General features: G+C 57.9%; 1 protein-coding gene across 1 annotated transcript; it reads right to left on the bottom strand.

Moving 5' to 3' along the window:
• Window positions 1–1,611: 1,611 nt before the first annotated feature.
• SHISAL1 (shisa like 1) lies at window positions 1,612–15,190 on the bottom strand (the record flags this gene model as incomplete). Its single annotated transcript, XM_080812427.1, has 3 exons — window positions 15,121–15,190; window positions 11,646–11,859; window positions 1,612–1,933 (listed from the first exon to the last, which is right to left on the bottom strand). The coding sequence occupies exons 1-3, from the start codon at window positions 15,185–15,187 to the stop codon at window positions 1,612–1,614; spliced, it is 603 nt and encodes a 200-aa protein (XP_080668553.1). The 5' UTR covers window positions 15,188–15,190.
• Between the last annotated feature and the right edge of the window lie 297 nt (window positions 15,191–15,487).

Here is a 15,487-nt window from a genome sequence, read left to right as displayed (position 1 = left end):
TGACGTTTTCCGGGGGTTCTGAGACTCTGGTATCTCAGGCGCTACCCCCAGAGTTTCCTGGTCAGGGGACTCTGGAGGAGACCCAGGAATTTATTTCGATGAACGCCCCAGGTGTGTCTGCCGCCGGAGACCCACGTTCCAGAAAGCCCCACCGCCGGAGCGGGTGTGTTTCATGCTCTGCAGCTTTGCGTGGGTTTGTGTCTCTCCTTCACACTCCTCAAGGTTCTCTGCACATCCCCTTGACATCACCAGGAGCCCCGCGCAGGGGAAGGACCCAGGGGACCGGCTCCGTGGGCATTTGTCAAGCTGAGCTGAGCAGGGCTGTGTTTTTGTCTTCTGCGTGATAGATGGGGCAATTACTCGATCAATAAGCTGATTTAAGTGTATCCTATGAATTATGTAAGTCATTCATTATTGAAAAGGTCGCTACCCGCTAGCTACTGAATGGTCATGAACGAGCTTGCATCTCCAGCAAGGAGGCACCGATCCTTAACGGGGCACCTACTAGAGGCCAGACAGTTCATTTAACCCTTCGAGGACCCTGGCAGGGGACCATGACTACTCTCCGCTACTTCCTGAGGATGGGAGGGTCAGCAGGGCTGAGGTAACTCGCCTGCACACAGAGCTGGGAAACGGCAGAGCCGGGATGCGAACCCAGGTCGGGTCTCCTGCAAAGCTCACAGACTCCGCAGTAATCCTGTGCTGGAAACTTGTGCACTTGCCGGCAGGTGGGCTCTGGGATGGCTCTCGCAGGCTGGGCTCAGTCTTAGGATGCTCCGGGATGATGTGCCCCATGTCCCACTTGCCCGCGGCTGCGGCTCACCTTCCATAGAGTGTCTGAACCCCATACCCGACTTCTTGCCTGGGGCATGTGCCTTCTGCCAGGCTCCTGTCTTTTGTGGGGGCCTCCCTCCCAGCGGGCTCCTGCTCCACATGTACAGCCCTCCCCTCTGTGTCCAACTCTGCACTGCCGGGGACCGTCGGTCCTCCCCTACCTCCCACTGGCCTGGGACTGGGCAGGAATAAGAGTCACAGCAGGGAAAGTCGGGTTTGAACCCGCAGCCAGGCTGCTAGGCTAACTCCCTGATCTCCCATCTCCCTGGCCACCTCTCTTCCCTTCCCCTGAGCCATCACGAAGCAGCCCGCCTGCACTGCCTCCCATGTTAAGAGACCCCACGCATGTGAACACAAGGAACCAACCCAGTAATGTGCTTACTTCCTCACCTCATGCCGAAAAGCTTATCTCCCAGCCTCCAAAACCCATTTGCTTCATTGGACCGTGAAAACATGGAAAGCCCTCCAATTTCCCTTTTTGCCTTGGCCTCCAGGAAACTCACAACTCCATTAATGGCTCAGTGGCAATCATTCCCGCATCAGTCCCGAAGTGCAATAAACTGGCAGGCCGGGCTCCCAAGCTCCGTTTCTGCCTCGCGTTTGACTCTCGCCCAGGCGCACGTTATCCTGGGCAACTTCAAATCCTCTTGTCAATGAGATAAGCAAACAATCAGGTAATCAAGGAGCCAAACACAGCAGCAATAATGACCCAATATTTTCCAAGCTTGGCAAAGACAAGTGATCCACCTCGGCGGCCAGGGCCTTGACCGCAACCACTCACCAGGCAGACGAACTCTGGAAGGTCATCAGTGGTGGGCTGTGAGCCTCTCCCTGAAGCGTGTGCACGGCCTGGGGGGCTTGCGGCAGCAGGCCTGGGGGAGGCTGGGGCTGCGGGGCGGGCTGCCCTGGCCGGGGGGGCCGGGCAGGATTGCCCCACCGCCGGGGGTCCTGTTTCATCCATCGTCCGTGGATGCCCCACCGTGCCAGGTAAACCTTGCAAATGTCGTAGTTCATTGCCGAGTAATACAAAAGATCCAGGACCAGCAGCATCAGCACGAAAAAGCCGTAGATCCACACCCCCAGCAAGGCGGTGTAATTGCTGGGGGAAAAGAGAGACAGACGCTGAGGGGGAGAGGACAGCGGCTCCCACTGACGGAATTAACCCATGGGGTCCCAGAGAGGAGGGGTCGCAACCCCCGCCCCTGGGGGACAGGGAGTCCGGGCTTCCTCTCTTCACACTCACCCTCCACTTTCTTCCCTCCACCTGCCTGATGGCCCCCGTGCCGGGGAGTAGATCCTTGGACTCTACTCCCCGGCACCCTTTCCGCCCCAGAGCATCTCCCCCAGGATCCTAGTGTGGGCAGGGATCCCAGGGGGGCCCTGTCTGTTAGGGCTCTGGAAGGACCTTCACCCTCATGTCTCTCCCAGCATGGGAGCTGCCCCTGGACCCGCCAGCTGGCTCCTGCAGGTGCCCTCACCTGCCTGCCCCCCGGTTCCCTGCTTATGCTGTTGCCCCCTCCTGGGATGCTCTCCTCCATCCCTCACCGCCTCCTTTGCCCCTGGTCCCCCCGCGGCTCCTCCCTACCTTACCGGACCTGGGCAAATGCAGGACGTCTGTTGTCCTAGGACAAACCCACCCAACCTCCCGAGCCATCAACCTCTGGCCCCCAGCATCCGCTCAGGGCCACCTCACGCTGCCACGTGCCACGGGGACTCAGCGGGTGCCCCCTTCCCCCGGAGCAGCCTCCCCTTCAACTCTCTTGCCCGTTCGCAGAAGTCCAGGAAGCAGAGGTGGGCTCGGCCTCCCTCCCCACGCCCCACAGGGCAGTCACGGGTCCCGGCTGTTTCTCCAGCCCCTGCCTCCACCGTCCCCTCCTCCCGCTCACCCCCGGTGTGTTTGCAGCTCTCAGGGTCCCCTGACATGGTTTCTCCTGATCATTTGTCCAGTGCGGCCCCGCTGGAGACTGCTCTGCCCTCCAGAAGTGGAAGCGAACGTGAGCTGTAGGCTGCGGGGGCTCGCGGCTCCTTAGTGAAGCCTGACTCCCTGTCCCTTCACGGAGGAGGGTGGCCCGCTCGCTGGGACACCAGGCCTTTGCACAGGCTGTGCTTGTTACCTGGGCAGCTTTTTTCATTCTCCTTCCTCCTGCCTGACTCCCACCTGCCCCTCTCGGACACTGCTTCCCCCGGGAAGGCTGCCCCTCCAATGCGGGCTGGGCCAGGCCCACCCTCCAGGCCTAAGTCCAGAGTGCCTGTCACACCGAGCGCCCACCTCCCGGGACTGGGCTGTCTGGGTCCATCCGTCCCCTTCCCAGGCCAGGGTCTGAGTGTCCCCTGGGTGCCCAGGGAGGCCCGTTTCCTGGGCTGGCCAGGGCAGCTGGGGCTTCTGTGCCCCGAACAGCACTCGCCAGGGACTGTGGCTGTTTAAAGGGACTGATTTATTAATCGCTCAGATGCAGTCTCTGTCTGCACCCTGCGGCGGGCGTCTGCACAGGTGGGTATGTGCTGGCAGGGGCAGAGAGGAGGTGCACTACAGACAGGAAAGGCCAGTGTCCGGCCGCAATGGTCCTGCTCACGAGGAGGGATACCCCCCCAGCTCCTGCCCAGACAGGGCCCCTCGGTGTCCTGGGCTCCCCACGGCAGATCCCTCCAGACCCTGAGGCTGTGCTAGAGAGCACAGGCCCGGAGCCAGGGGGCCTGGTCCAGGTGTCTCCTTGGCCCAGCTTTGCTGTGTGGCCTGGGAGAACTCCTATGTGTCTCTGGGCCTATAGGAGGTGACTGAGGCCCAGCTTCAGCCTCAGCAGTGAGGCAGGGGCCATTGCCCTCTGACTCCCAGGCCTGGGGGTCACTAGTGGGCACTAGTAAAGGGCTCAGTATCTGCTTGAGAAGCGAGACACAATTCTGTATCTAGGCCACCCCCTTTCCCTGGTGGGGTCCCCCCTCCACCGCCACCTTCATGCAGCCTGCCGCAGTCTCAGGGGCTTGTTCATGCTAAGGTGTGAATGACTACCAGCCATGCCTCAAGCTGCCTTTCTTCCAGGGGACGCTGGCTTTGCCCCGCTACATCTGGGAGGGGAATTTCCGTCAGGGACAGAGGCTGGCAGCCCGGCCTGGCTTGCAGAGGTAGGGGTCCTGGGGTGGACGCCCATGTGTCTTGAAGAGGCAGGCCTGGCTCCAGTCTCCCCCCTCCTGCTTCCTCCAGCACCCGCTCTCCCAGGTCCCTGGAGCCCCCACGGCATGGCTGCCAGCAACAGGCCTCTTCCTGGTGGTTCCCATGGCAGCAGCCTCAGGGCTGAGGGAGGGGAGCAGGAGGGGGGAGGCAGAGCAGCGGTGTGCAGATGCTACCCCACAGAGAGGGAGACTGTGACGCCAGCCGGGGGTGGTGGCTGGGCCACAGCTGGGCCTGGAGCCAGCAGGACTGAGAGATGATCAGAGTAAGCAAAGTGGCAGGCAGCGCGCGCCCCGTACGGTAGCCCACTTGACATCCAGAGCAAACAAAGAAGGCCCTGTCCCTGCTGTCACCACCAGTCCTGCTTGATAGATGGGAAACTGAGGCTCGGAGGAATTAAGAGACTCATCTAAGATCTCATAGCCGTTTGGTGAAGAGCCGGGATTTGAACTCAGAAGCCTCATTCCAGAGCTCACCTTCTTAACCACGGTGCCACGCTGTCCTGGGCGGCTGCACCCAGCCTCTCAGGACGGACGAGTCACCTCCGGACCTTGGTCAATGTGGCTCCTCTGCCTGGAACTCACTCCCTACTATCTGGGCACCAACGTCTAGCTCAGCTCTCACCTCCTCCAGGAAGCCTTCCTGGATGTCCTCTGTTAGATCCAACTCCTCTCTTGAGGTCCCAAAGTCACTGGGTTTCCGAGAACACACGGTGTTTTCTCGGGTGCTTTGTAGGACTGTTGGCTCCTGGAGCCCAGAGCTCCCTGAGGCTAGGGCCAAGGTCCCACGTATCTTTGCGCGCCCGGCACTCAGCACAGGGCGGCTGCTGACCTTACCGAAACTGACACACACCGGGGGCCGTGGTGAGCCGGTGACAATGTCAGCCTTGGTAGAATTAGCTTCCTCACTAGATTTTACCTCCTCTCTACGCATTTCTAATAGTTAATAACCCTATTGGCAATGAGAACACGCCGGCACCCGGTGTTTCTTGGTCCTGCGGCAATACCAGGAGGGAGCGAATGGACCAGCCTGCCCCGAGCTCAGAGGAAGAAATGAGGTCCAGAGAGGCCAAGTCACTGGCCGGGTGGGAAGGGGCTGCCCTGGGGTTCGGCCCCAGATCACCTAACCACAGGGTGTGTTGAATCTTGGGAAAACCTCAAGGTCATGTCTGGATGTCCCCGGAGAGATTTTGCACTGTTACGCAGCGTGCCCACTTGTCCTGGGTCACCCCATCCCAGGACCTGAGGACTGGAGGGTGGATCCCAACCCCTGACCCCCAGATCATCCCACGTTTCAGCGTGTCACTGGCTTTGCATGTGTGCGTGGGCGCTGCTGGGCCTGCGGGCCTCCGCCGCCGGCTGCTCCGACTGGCTTTCAGGGGGATGCAGAGTGGTGGGCTGCTCCCCCCGCCCTCCCTGCTCAGAGAAAGGAGGGGTGCACCTGCAGAAGACACGGAGGGGAGCTCACGCAGGAGGTGCAGCTGGCCCGAGAGCCCAGGCTGCCGACAGCACGCCCGGGCAGCTCTCCTGTCTTTCTTGGCCTGTCCTCCCCATCGCTGGCCGGCTGGAAGCATTTCGGGTGTTTTAATTTAATTTAAAAAATGTGATCTGGAAATTAATTCCATCCAGATGCAGGGGTCTCTGTTGCGTGTAAGCGTATATTTTGTAAAGGGCAGAAGATAAAACGGACGCTGTTTTATGGAGCAAGATGTGAAGCCAGCCAAAGCCACAGACAGCAAATTTTTGGTGTGTTTTGGGGCATTTACGGATTCTAATTATTTCTGTGTCTCCCAAGCGATAGACAAAAACCTCTGCTGGAGGAATCTTCCAGAATACCTACTGGTACAGGACCAGGTACACCACCAGGAGGGGGCGCCCTGGCCAGGAGGAAGTCCCCCCCACCGCTCGTGATGGACGGAGGAGGTGAGCCACTGAGGTCATCAGGCCGGAGGGGAACACGGCTGCAGGGCTCACGGCCAGGCCAGTGCTGGCTGGGAGGTGGCCATGGCCCCTTGGCCGACCTCACCTATGCTATCTGGGCCCTGAGCCCACTCACGGGGTGGCCTGTGGGTCAGTGTAACAAGCTGGTGACCCTGGTGGTGACATTCTGGGCCCGAGGCATCGGGACTGCGTGAATTTAAAGCCAGCTCAGTGCCTTTCTCTACCCTGAGCTCCACTGTCATCATCTGTAAAATAGAGGTAATCCTCGCCCTCCTTGACGGTGTCATTTATGGGGCTTGATAAGACATGCATGGGGTGGGGGGCCGAGGGGGGAAAGGACGCGGTGAGTGCCGGCTCCTGAGAGCCAGGGGCACAGGAATGCTCAGTCGATCCAGGCCCAGAGAGGCCAGGCCACATGCCTAAGGTCACAGCATGATCGAGGCTGCCCCAGGTGGTGGAGGAGCAGGGGCTTGGGGCGAGTGAAGCGGGGCACACGACTAACAAGGCAGTTGCCGTCCCTCCCTGCGTCAGCCCGGGCGCCTCTCCCCTCCCGGCTGGTAATAGCCTCGGCCAAACCATGAGCTTTGGCCCACGGAGTGTGACGAGAAGTACCGTGGCTGCTTCTGAGCAGAAATCAAGGGCCACCTCGTGGTTTCACCTGTGTTCTCTCCCCTCTGCCGCGGGGACACCCAGTCCCGGATGGGATGTGCCTCACGGGCCTCGGTCACAGAAGGCTCCATGCACAGGGCCACAGGTGACCCGGGACACAGCATGGGAGCCCAAAATCAGCCTTCAGGTCTCCAGCGGTGGGGCCTGGCGCCCTTGTCCCCAGCCCTGCTCTGTCCCAGGTGTGTGTGTGTGACGTCAGGCAACTCCTCACCCTCTCTAAGCCTCAGCCCTCGTGTAAGGGGGCCTGGGAACCTTCTCCACGGATCCAACCTCCACGTGGATCAAAGGATCGTGTGAGGCCTTGTTATAGCGCGAGGATAACTCGATCCTTTGAGTGAGGCCCCTCTCGCTCTAACAAGGCCTCACACATGTTCATTTGTCTCCCTCCCCGTGGTTTGGCTCAGATCAGGAAACATCGTGATTCTAGAACCTTTTCAGTCTTCAGACGGCTGCCAGTGTGATGCAGGCTTGGGCCTACCGGGGCTTGATGGGGTCGAACAATGGACAAGAATATCCAGAAGCTTCTGACCACACGCAGGGGCTCTATTCAGAACTTGAAGTCTCCGGACGGGGCTATAGAGCCTGCAGGACAGGGCCCGGAGCTCTCGGTGCTCGGGCACTGGGGAAAGGAAAGCTTTTGGGGGACAGAGGTTTCACGCGCAGCCAAGGGAAAAATGAGAATTCACCCACTCCACCCTCCAGGATGCTGCTGCCTTCCTAGAACGTCTCCCACTCTCCGCCTCTTGCTGCCCACCCACCCGGCGAAGGACGCCCATTCTCCGCGCAAGACCCCGCCCCGTGCCACCTTGGTCCCCAGGGAGAGCCGACCGGGGCCCCTGCTGGTTCAGGGCTCCGGGTCCGGGTCCACCTGGCAAGGGACGGTGTGCGGCGCCCTCCCCCACACACCCAGGGCCCCGGCGCGCGCGGCAGGACGTGGCCCCTTGCCGTGTCAGGGGGCCTGGCGCCGCGGCTTCCTCCACTCCACCCGCTTTCTGCCAGGCAGCGAGAACCGAAACAAACCATTCTGTTCCTCCAGGAGAACACCAACAAACAAGTCGTCGGAAGCGCTCTCCTTTTCCCCGCCACCAGCTCTGCCCCCTCACCGACTCAGGGGCTGGGTGGCTGCCGGGGGCGGGTGTCAGGCGCCCTGGCCAACCGCGGACCCCGCCCATCTGAGGATGGAAGCCAGGAAGGGTCACGGTGGCCCTGGGTCCCCTCGGTGGGCAGGGCACGCACGCACGGGTCCCCGGCCCCTGCCTGTCCCCATGCGTCTCCTTGCGCTTCACACCCAGACGCAGGGAACCCCGCCTGGAAACGCTCATTCCTCTGGACCCCACGGCTCCCCGCTTCTTAACAAGCTCTGGACGCAGGGGAATCCGGCACCAGGCCTCCCTGCAGGCAACGCAAAGACAACAGGCGTGGTACAGCCTGGGTGAGGAGTGGAGCCCAACTATTCTGGGGTAGGTGCAGCCCTTCTCTGGGCCTCCGGCCACGTCTGTGGGAAGGGAGGGGGCGGGGAGGCTGGGTGGGGAATCACAAGAAGGAATCCCTCCCGAGCAGCGACTCCCAGCGGGGCGGTCCTGACCCCACACTTGGCAGCATCAGGAGATGCAGCTGGTGGTCACAGCCACCTGGAGGGGAGGGGCTGCCCCCACGGCTCGGGGGTGGTAACAAGGGAGGCTGCCACAGCCAGCGCAGGGGGCAGCCCTCCCCCCCCCCCGAGAACGATCCAGCGCCAGGTGTCAGTGGCGCCGTGGTGGGGACCCCCACTCCAAGGCCTCCCCGCTCAGATCTGCCTCCATGGGTTGAGGCCCCAGATTTATGAAAGCGGCCTCCAGACACAGCCGGGCTCCTGCGACGGGCTGCCTCGATCCAGCGAGTCACACAAACTCCCCGTGCCTCACCTTCCCTGTGTGTGAGGTGGGCTCAGGTTGGGCCACCAGGTGCCCTCCGGGACACGGCAAGGACAGAGCCAAGGACAGAGCCAAGCACCGAGCCGGCCCCGTGCCGCACACTCTGTAAGTGCTTTCGGAGGTTAAAGAATCAGAACTAAGCCAACTTTCCTCAATATCTCCATTCCTCCCCAGGGGAATGGCTTTCTTGTATGGCTGAACTCTTCCTCACAGCAACCAGGCCCCGCGGTGCTGAAATGATGGGAGTATTCTGTGTGAGATCCTGTGGAAATGTGCAGATTATAGAAACATGTGGGCTTCAAAACGAGGATCCCAGACACCAGTCGCCGGAGCCCTGGAGAAGTCGGCTCGCCTTGCCAAGCCTCTGTCTTCCGTCTGGCTTTCGGCCGGCAACGACAGCGCTCCGGGGTCCTGACCCCAGGGCTGGCACCACTCTCCAGCCTCAGGGAGTCCGTCTGTGGTCTTATAAAAGCCTTGGGTCAGATTCCAGGCCCGATTCCAGCCCCTGTGATGGACAGGACTTGCTGAACGACTTCACACACAGAATTATTCTAAGGCCTGAGCAGATGGCAAGATATTCAGGGGAAGCACCCATGCATTTGAGGAAGGAAGGCTGGGGATCGGCCTTGGTGGGGGGAGGGAGATTTGGATGATAGTCAAGGAGTCTGCATCTCCTGCCTGACCAAAAGGAAGGGAGATTTCCCCCGAGTGAGCACAGCACAGTGGCGAAGCATTCCAGCCCCGCCATGGGACAGACAGCTGGGGGCCCAGGCCTCCCAGTGGTGCCACCACTCCCTTCCACGGTCACTCAACGAACCCTCCTTCCAAGCGGACTTTTCCTTGCCATGAAAAAAATATAGCCACCCAAGAGTCAGCCTCAGGCTTACTGGGAAAATATCTGAGTTCTATCAGGAAGAAGAGACGAATGCTTGATAATTCCAAAGATGGTTCTAGAGGTACTAGCCAACATGACTGGACAAGAAAAAGAAACGAGGCATAAAAACTGGAAAGCAGGTGAAATTACCAATGTTTGCCAATAGCATAATGGGAAATTTAAGAGATTATCAACTGAAAAAGTATAACAAAGATAAAAATTTCGGTAAGGTGGCTGGGTATAAAACTCACGTATAGAAACTGTTAGATTTTGTCATTCAAATGAGAGTGGGTCAGAAGATGCCGTGGGAGAAAAGACCCTATTTATAACAGCAACATATGAAAAAATAAGTACGAACAGTGCAGAAGGCATGCATACAATATTCATGAAATTAATCCCGAAACACTATGAAAGAAAATTTGAATAATTGGAAAGACAAACAGATCTTCCTCAACTTACAATGCAGCTGTGTCCCAATAAGTCAATTGTAAGTTGAGAATATCATAAGGACTTACTACACCCAACCCACCAAATATCACAGCATAGCCCAGCTCACCTTAAATGTGCTCAGATCAACCACATTAGCCTACTGCAGGGGCAAAATCATCTACCACAAAGCCTATTTGATTATCACGTGTGGACCATGCCATGTCATTTACTGAATACTGTACTGAAAGTGAAAACCGGAATGGTTGTCTGGGGACAGAATGCTTGCAAGTGTGTCAGATGTCAAGCCTTGCAATTGCCCGGTTGACGAGGAGCTTCAACTCACAGTTCCCGTTGAGCATTATGAACGAGGGCTGTACTGTATTCTGCCAGCCTGGGATGAGATCAAAATTCAGTACGGATTCTACTGAATGCATGCCCCTTTCGTACTATCGTAAAGTTGGAAAGTCATAAGTCAAAGCCTCATAAATCAGGGATTGTCTGTACTGTGTTCTTGGATTCAGTATCATGAAAAGTCCATTCTCTTTGAATTAATCTATGAATTCAATGTAATCTCAGTAAAAAATACTGAGTGGATCCTTGGAGGAGCAAGACTACACAAGCTGCTTCTAAAGTTCATCTAACAAAAGAGCCGGGGGGATAGATTAAGGAGGCATTAAAACATATCAAGAGCCAGAGGAGTTAATCCAGTGGGATATTAGTGTATGGGAAGACCAATGAAAGCCATGAAAACGTATCACGATCTATCCAGATCCTCAAATATAGTATATTATAGTATAAAAGTTTGCAGTTTACATCAATGGGGGAAAGAGGGACGATTCAGTGTATGGTATTGGGACAACTGGCTACCCATTTGGAAAAAACGATAATAGAGTTGGATTTCTACCTCAAAACTTTCATCCAAATAAATTCCTAACAGACCAAAGATTTGAAGGCGAAAAATTAACACATTAAAAAAAAGTAAAGGAAAACATGAGGAGGATTTTTCATGATCTCTGAATAGGGAAAACCTTTCTCAATCTGATACAAAACCCAGAAGATATAAAAGAAAAGAAATGGATCCAATTTCGTTATATAACAACTAAAAATTCAGCATGAGATAAAAGCACCACAAATTTAAAGACACACTGAAAAAAGATTTGCAACTCACTGGACTTCTTTCATATATAAAGAGTCCCTGCAAATAAATAAGAAAAAAGCCAACAATTCAATGGGAAAATGGCAAAGGACATAAACAGCTAGCTCACAGTAAAAGCAATACAAGTGACTCCAAAGATGTGGAATGAGGCTTAGTTTCTTTCACTCATGATAAGAGAAACGCATGCTGTTTCAATCCTCCATGGCTCTCCTTAGCATATCCCCACTTCTTTTCTGCAGGGTAAATTTCTCTCTCTTTACACCCGTGGTCCCTTCCATTAGGGCTGTGGTCTCTCCTGTTTTAATCACCTTAAGGAAAGAGGCTGCGTGGGATTAATCTCTGAGTCAGAACCACCAATCAAATAAATAACGAAGGAAGGAATGCGGGTTCCTGGCCCATGCACCTGCTGTGCGTCTAAGCCTTCCATTCCACATCCTCGACTTCACTTAACTTCTGCAGCAGCCCCGGGAGGTGGGTGCTGTGCCCATTTCTCGAAGAGACGGCTAACATCAGAGGACAGACAGCCTGGAAAACCTGTGACCTGAAGATTTTCCCAGAATCCTTCCAGGCCCATCTGTCCTTTTCCGGTTACCTGACAGCCGCCCCGGGGGATGGGGTGATGGAGCGGCCCCCGCCGCGGCAGGGGCCCCAGCCCGGTACTCACTTGTGCGCGTAGCCCTCGGAGCCGGCCGTGAGGTTCGCCTGCATCACCGCCTGAAACTCTGTCTCGTTGCAGCAGTATTTGAAAACCGTGTTGTTATGGTGACAGCAAAGAATGAAGGTTTTGTTGTCCGAGAGGCGGGGGCAGTGGAAGCCAAAGTGATAGCGGCCTTTGTGGTCCGTATAGGGCTCACAGACCCGGAAATGCGCAGACAAGACTGGAAAACAGAGTCCCCAGGCTCAGTGGGGGGCTGCCCCGGGAGTCCACGAGCGCTGGGACGAGGAGCCTGGTCCATCTGTCCCAGGGTGCTGCTAGCCTCTTCCCTCCCCAGAAAGGCTTTGTGGGCCAGTGTGTTGTCCAGGAAGCTGACTCTGCACTGCTGTCCCATCCCAGACCTCCCTCGAGGCCAGCCCTGCTTACACTGGGTCCCCCAGATGCACAGCTGCCTCTTAAGCCTCCAGGGATCCCCTCCAGCGGCTCTGCACTTAGCAGGCACTCCACTAGGGCACAATATTAACTGAGCAACTACTGTGCTCGTCACACACTACTTCCCATTTAACCCACTTGGCCAGCCTAGCCGGCAGGTCTGGGATCCCACTGTACAGATGGAAAAACTGAGGCTCCGTGATCTGTCTGAGCGGGTAAGAGGTGGTAGAGGGACTCCAACTCAAGCCTGCCTGGGTCTGAGGTCTAGCCCTCTCTGCTTCTGTCACCAGCTTTAATTTCCGCTGTTACCGTGTGGACCGGGGACGGGTCCGCCCACAAGCCCAGGACGCCTGGCTGGAGAGCGGCAAGGGTACAGGAGCCGGGTCCCCCTCTCGAAGGAAGCAGCAGCTCCTTGGTTCCACGGCTTCTCCCCCAGAGGTCCCCAAGGGCTGGCCTTGGCTATCCCCAACTCACGGCCACAGAGCTGCCCTGGCTTGGGGCCCTCCCTCCCCGGGCTCGAGGAGGGAGCCCGCTATGCAGCCACAGAGGCTGCTGCACACCCAGGACAGTATTTACCAGGCGTGCGGATGGTGATAAATAGGAGGGAGAGCCTCAGCAAATGTAACAATGGAAAAAACCTGGAGCCCGCGGTCTCCGGCTTAATTAGTATCTTCATAAAAGGGATCGCTGTATCTAATTTGTATCGCTGAAAAGGGGCTCCGTTGGCTGAATACATTTCTCTAGCTCCTCCGCTCGCTCGTTGAAAGCTCTGTCTCTGCAGAGAGGTAATCAGACAGCAGCCCACACGGCTCCCTGTGCGCCCGGGGCTGCTAGAGGGGAGTCCCAGCTGGGCTGCGCTGGCCGGTGGGCGGACGGGCCTCACGAGCTGGAGTGCCGAGCCTGGCTTGGGTAGTCTCATGAAATCCTGTGCCCAAAGTACAGCACCCTCGTTCGTGGGGATAGACGTGACCAATTTGGGAAGAGGGTCTCAGAGTTTCAGGGGTCAGGGGGGCCCTGCAGGCCCCCGTGCTTGGCCTTGACCTTGGGAAATAGAAGATCCTTCTGCAGGGAGACAGGTCACTAAGGACGCCCTATCCTCAGTGGGGCATAACCCATCTCCCTTAATCTCATGCACTCCTGTTGTACAGAGGAGATAACTGAGGCTCAGAGCAGTGGTCGCACAGTGTGCACCTGACCTGCCTCATCCGACCTTCCGGGGACGGGCACCAATGCGGCTTTGTAGGCCCCTCAGCAGACCTTCCGAATGAGCCACGCTGACCTGGGAGGCAAGCCTCGCAGGGGAGGTGGACAGGCTGGGGTTTGGGACCTGCTAGCCCAGAGGAAGGATGCGCGGGGGGGGGGGGGGCGCTGGATGTGAGGATTGGAGGCAGGAAGCCCGGTGTGTGTTGGGACAGGTGAGGACGCCCTGCTATGGGTTGGCTCACGGGGAGCTGGATGTGTCCGCCACAGGCAAGCAGCTAGTCAGAAAGACCGGCTCAGGCCCTGGGGCTGGAGGGAGAGGATAGGACCGAGGCAGGAACCTGGGAGGGAAGGGACGGAGCAGGGAGGTGGCCTTTGAGCTGGGCATCAGGGGAGCCCACTGTGCAGGGCTGGGCTGGGGAGGGAGGCTGAGGAAGGCAGGGGACAGAAGTCCCACCGAGGGTCAGGCGGTGGAGGCCACTGCCACTCCCGAGGGAGAATGAGCTGAAGTTGCCCAGAGCTGGCGGCTGGGACAGCGGGGTCCGAATCCTGGAGCACGCGGGTCACCTGCGCCATCACGACCTCTCTCGGCCTCCTTACCCCCACAGATGGGAGACCCCTGGCAACCTGGATGGCTGGGGCTCCGAGGAGAGTTGTGTAAACAGCAAAGCTTCAGCCTCATTTTGAGCAGGGAGGGGTGCGTGAATGAGTGGGTAACACCGGGTCGCTCCTGCCGGCTTCCAGGCTCAGTGTGGTTCTCAGCCTACGCCTGGGGCCCCGAAGGCAGAGAGATGCTGTTAGGAGGCCAGTACTTATGAACCAGGAGAACCGGTCCAAGTGGAGAGGGGACACCAAGGAGAGAGCCTCTCACTTGGGTTCCAAGGGACGAACACAGTGTGTCAATATCTAACAGCCAGGTGACCGTGTGGCCTTGGGCAGCTCATGGCCTCCTTTGAGCCCTGTTTCCTCATTTGTAAAAGGGGTGAGGACCTCCTCCTCTCTTCCAGGAGGCAGGGAGGACCAGATGCACTAATGCACGGAAACGGAGTCAGGGAGGAGTTTGGTAAACAGAGGCCCCCAGACCCTTGGCCTGGCTTTGGCTGTGCTGTCCTGGAGCCGGCCGTCCCCAGGGCCCTTCATGGCCTCCCTCAGAGTCAGGCCCTCAACAAAGGGGCAAGAGGGCACGAGGAGGTCCTGTGCACAGATGCATGAGCAAGAGATATAGAGACACAGAGAGACAGAGATAGAGACAGAGGGAGACACTGAACAGGTGCCTTGCTTCGCCCGGGGCTCAGACAGCCACCGCTGGTGCCGGGAGGTAGGGCGGGCTTCTCCAGGCGCCCACTTTCGTTTGGAACTGTGGAAGGACTTGCTTTATGTCCACCTTTGTAAACAAGAGTGTGAGAGCCCACCTGCTGTCTCAGGGGGATCCTAGGAGGTGGTCGGGTGCTGGCAGGCGGATTAGAGCCCCAGACCCTGCACTAGCCGTGTCGCCTCCTACTAGCAGGCTCGGCTCTAAGACTCAGTTTCCTCATCCATACAGTGGGATGACCGTGACGTTTTGGACCTGACTTTTAGGCATAGGTGGAGAATTTGTGCAAAGGCTTCTTTTCAGCCACCATTAACCCCACCGAGCCAGGGACGACACTCAGCGCGGCTCCCGCAGCATGCACGTGGGGCACGGCACACAGGTTCTCCCCGAACAGCACCAAATATTAACTCCTCACCAGCGGGAATGCCAGGGTCTAGGGGCACCCCCCGCCAGTACCCAGAACCCCAACTGGGCTCATGCTGACCCCGGGAAGGCCCAACCCTGTGCCTCCCTCCCCGCCCAGCTGGGCACCCATTCTACCTGCAGAAATCAGCAACGAGAGGACGGTGAGCACGTTCAAGGACTGCTGGCCACAACTGGTCATCATTTGGCTGGCATCGATCCGTCGGGAGCTGCCTGTTTAACGAGATCCGGCAGAGGCTGGGTGTGGGCTGCCTTGCCTGCGGGTGCAGACACGGGCTTTGCTGCCCACAGCGGGGGACGGGCGGGGAAGCGTGTTTGCTGGGAGCAGGGGCTGGGCCACAGATGATGGAAACGCTGCCATCCAATTTCCTTTCTGGAATGAATGACCTCCCCCACCAGTCAACGGTCACCTCCTTTGCTTTTCATGGGAAGATGAGACTTAATCAAAGGAGGACCGATGGCTCAGGTGGTGGAAACAACAACG

Source organism: Martes martes (assembly GCF_963455335.1).
Source record: "Martes martes genome assembly, chromosome: 8".
NCBI classification, from domain to species: Eukaryota; Metazoa; Chordata; class Mammalia; order Carnivora; family Mustelidae; genus Martes; species Martes martes.
This window is presented reverse-complemented; position numbering and strand designations above follow the sequence as displayed.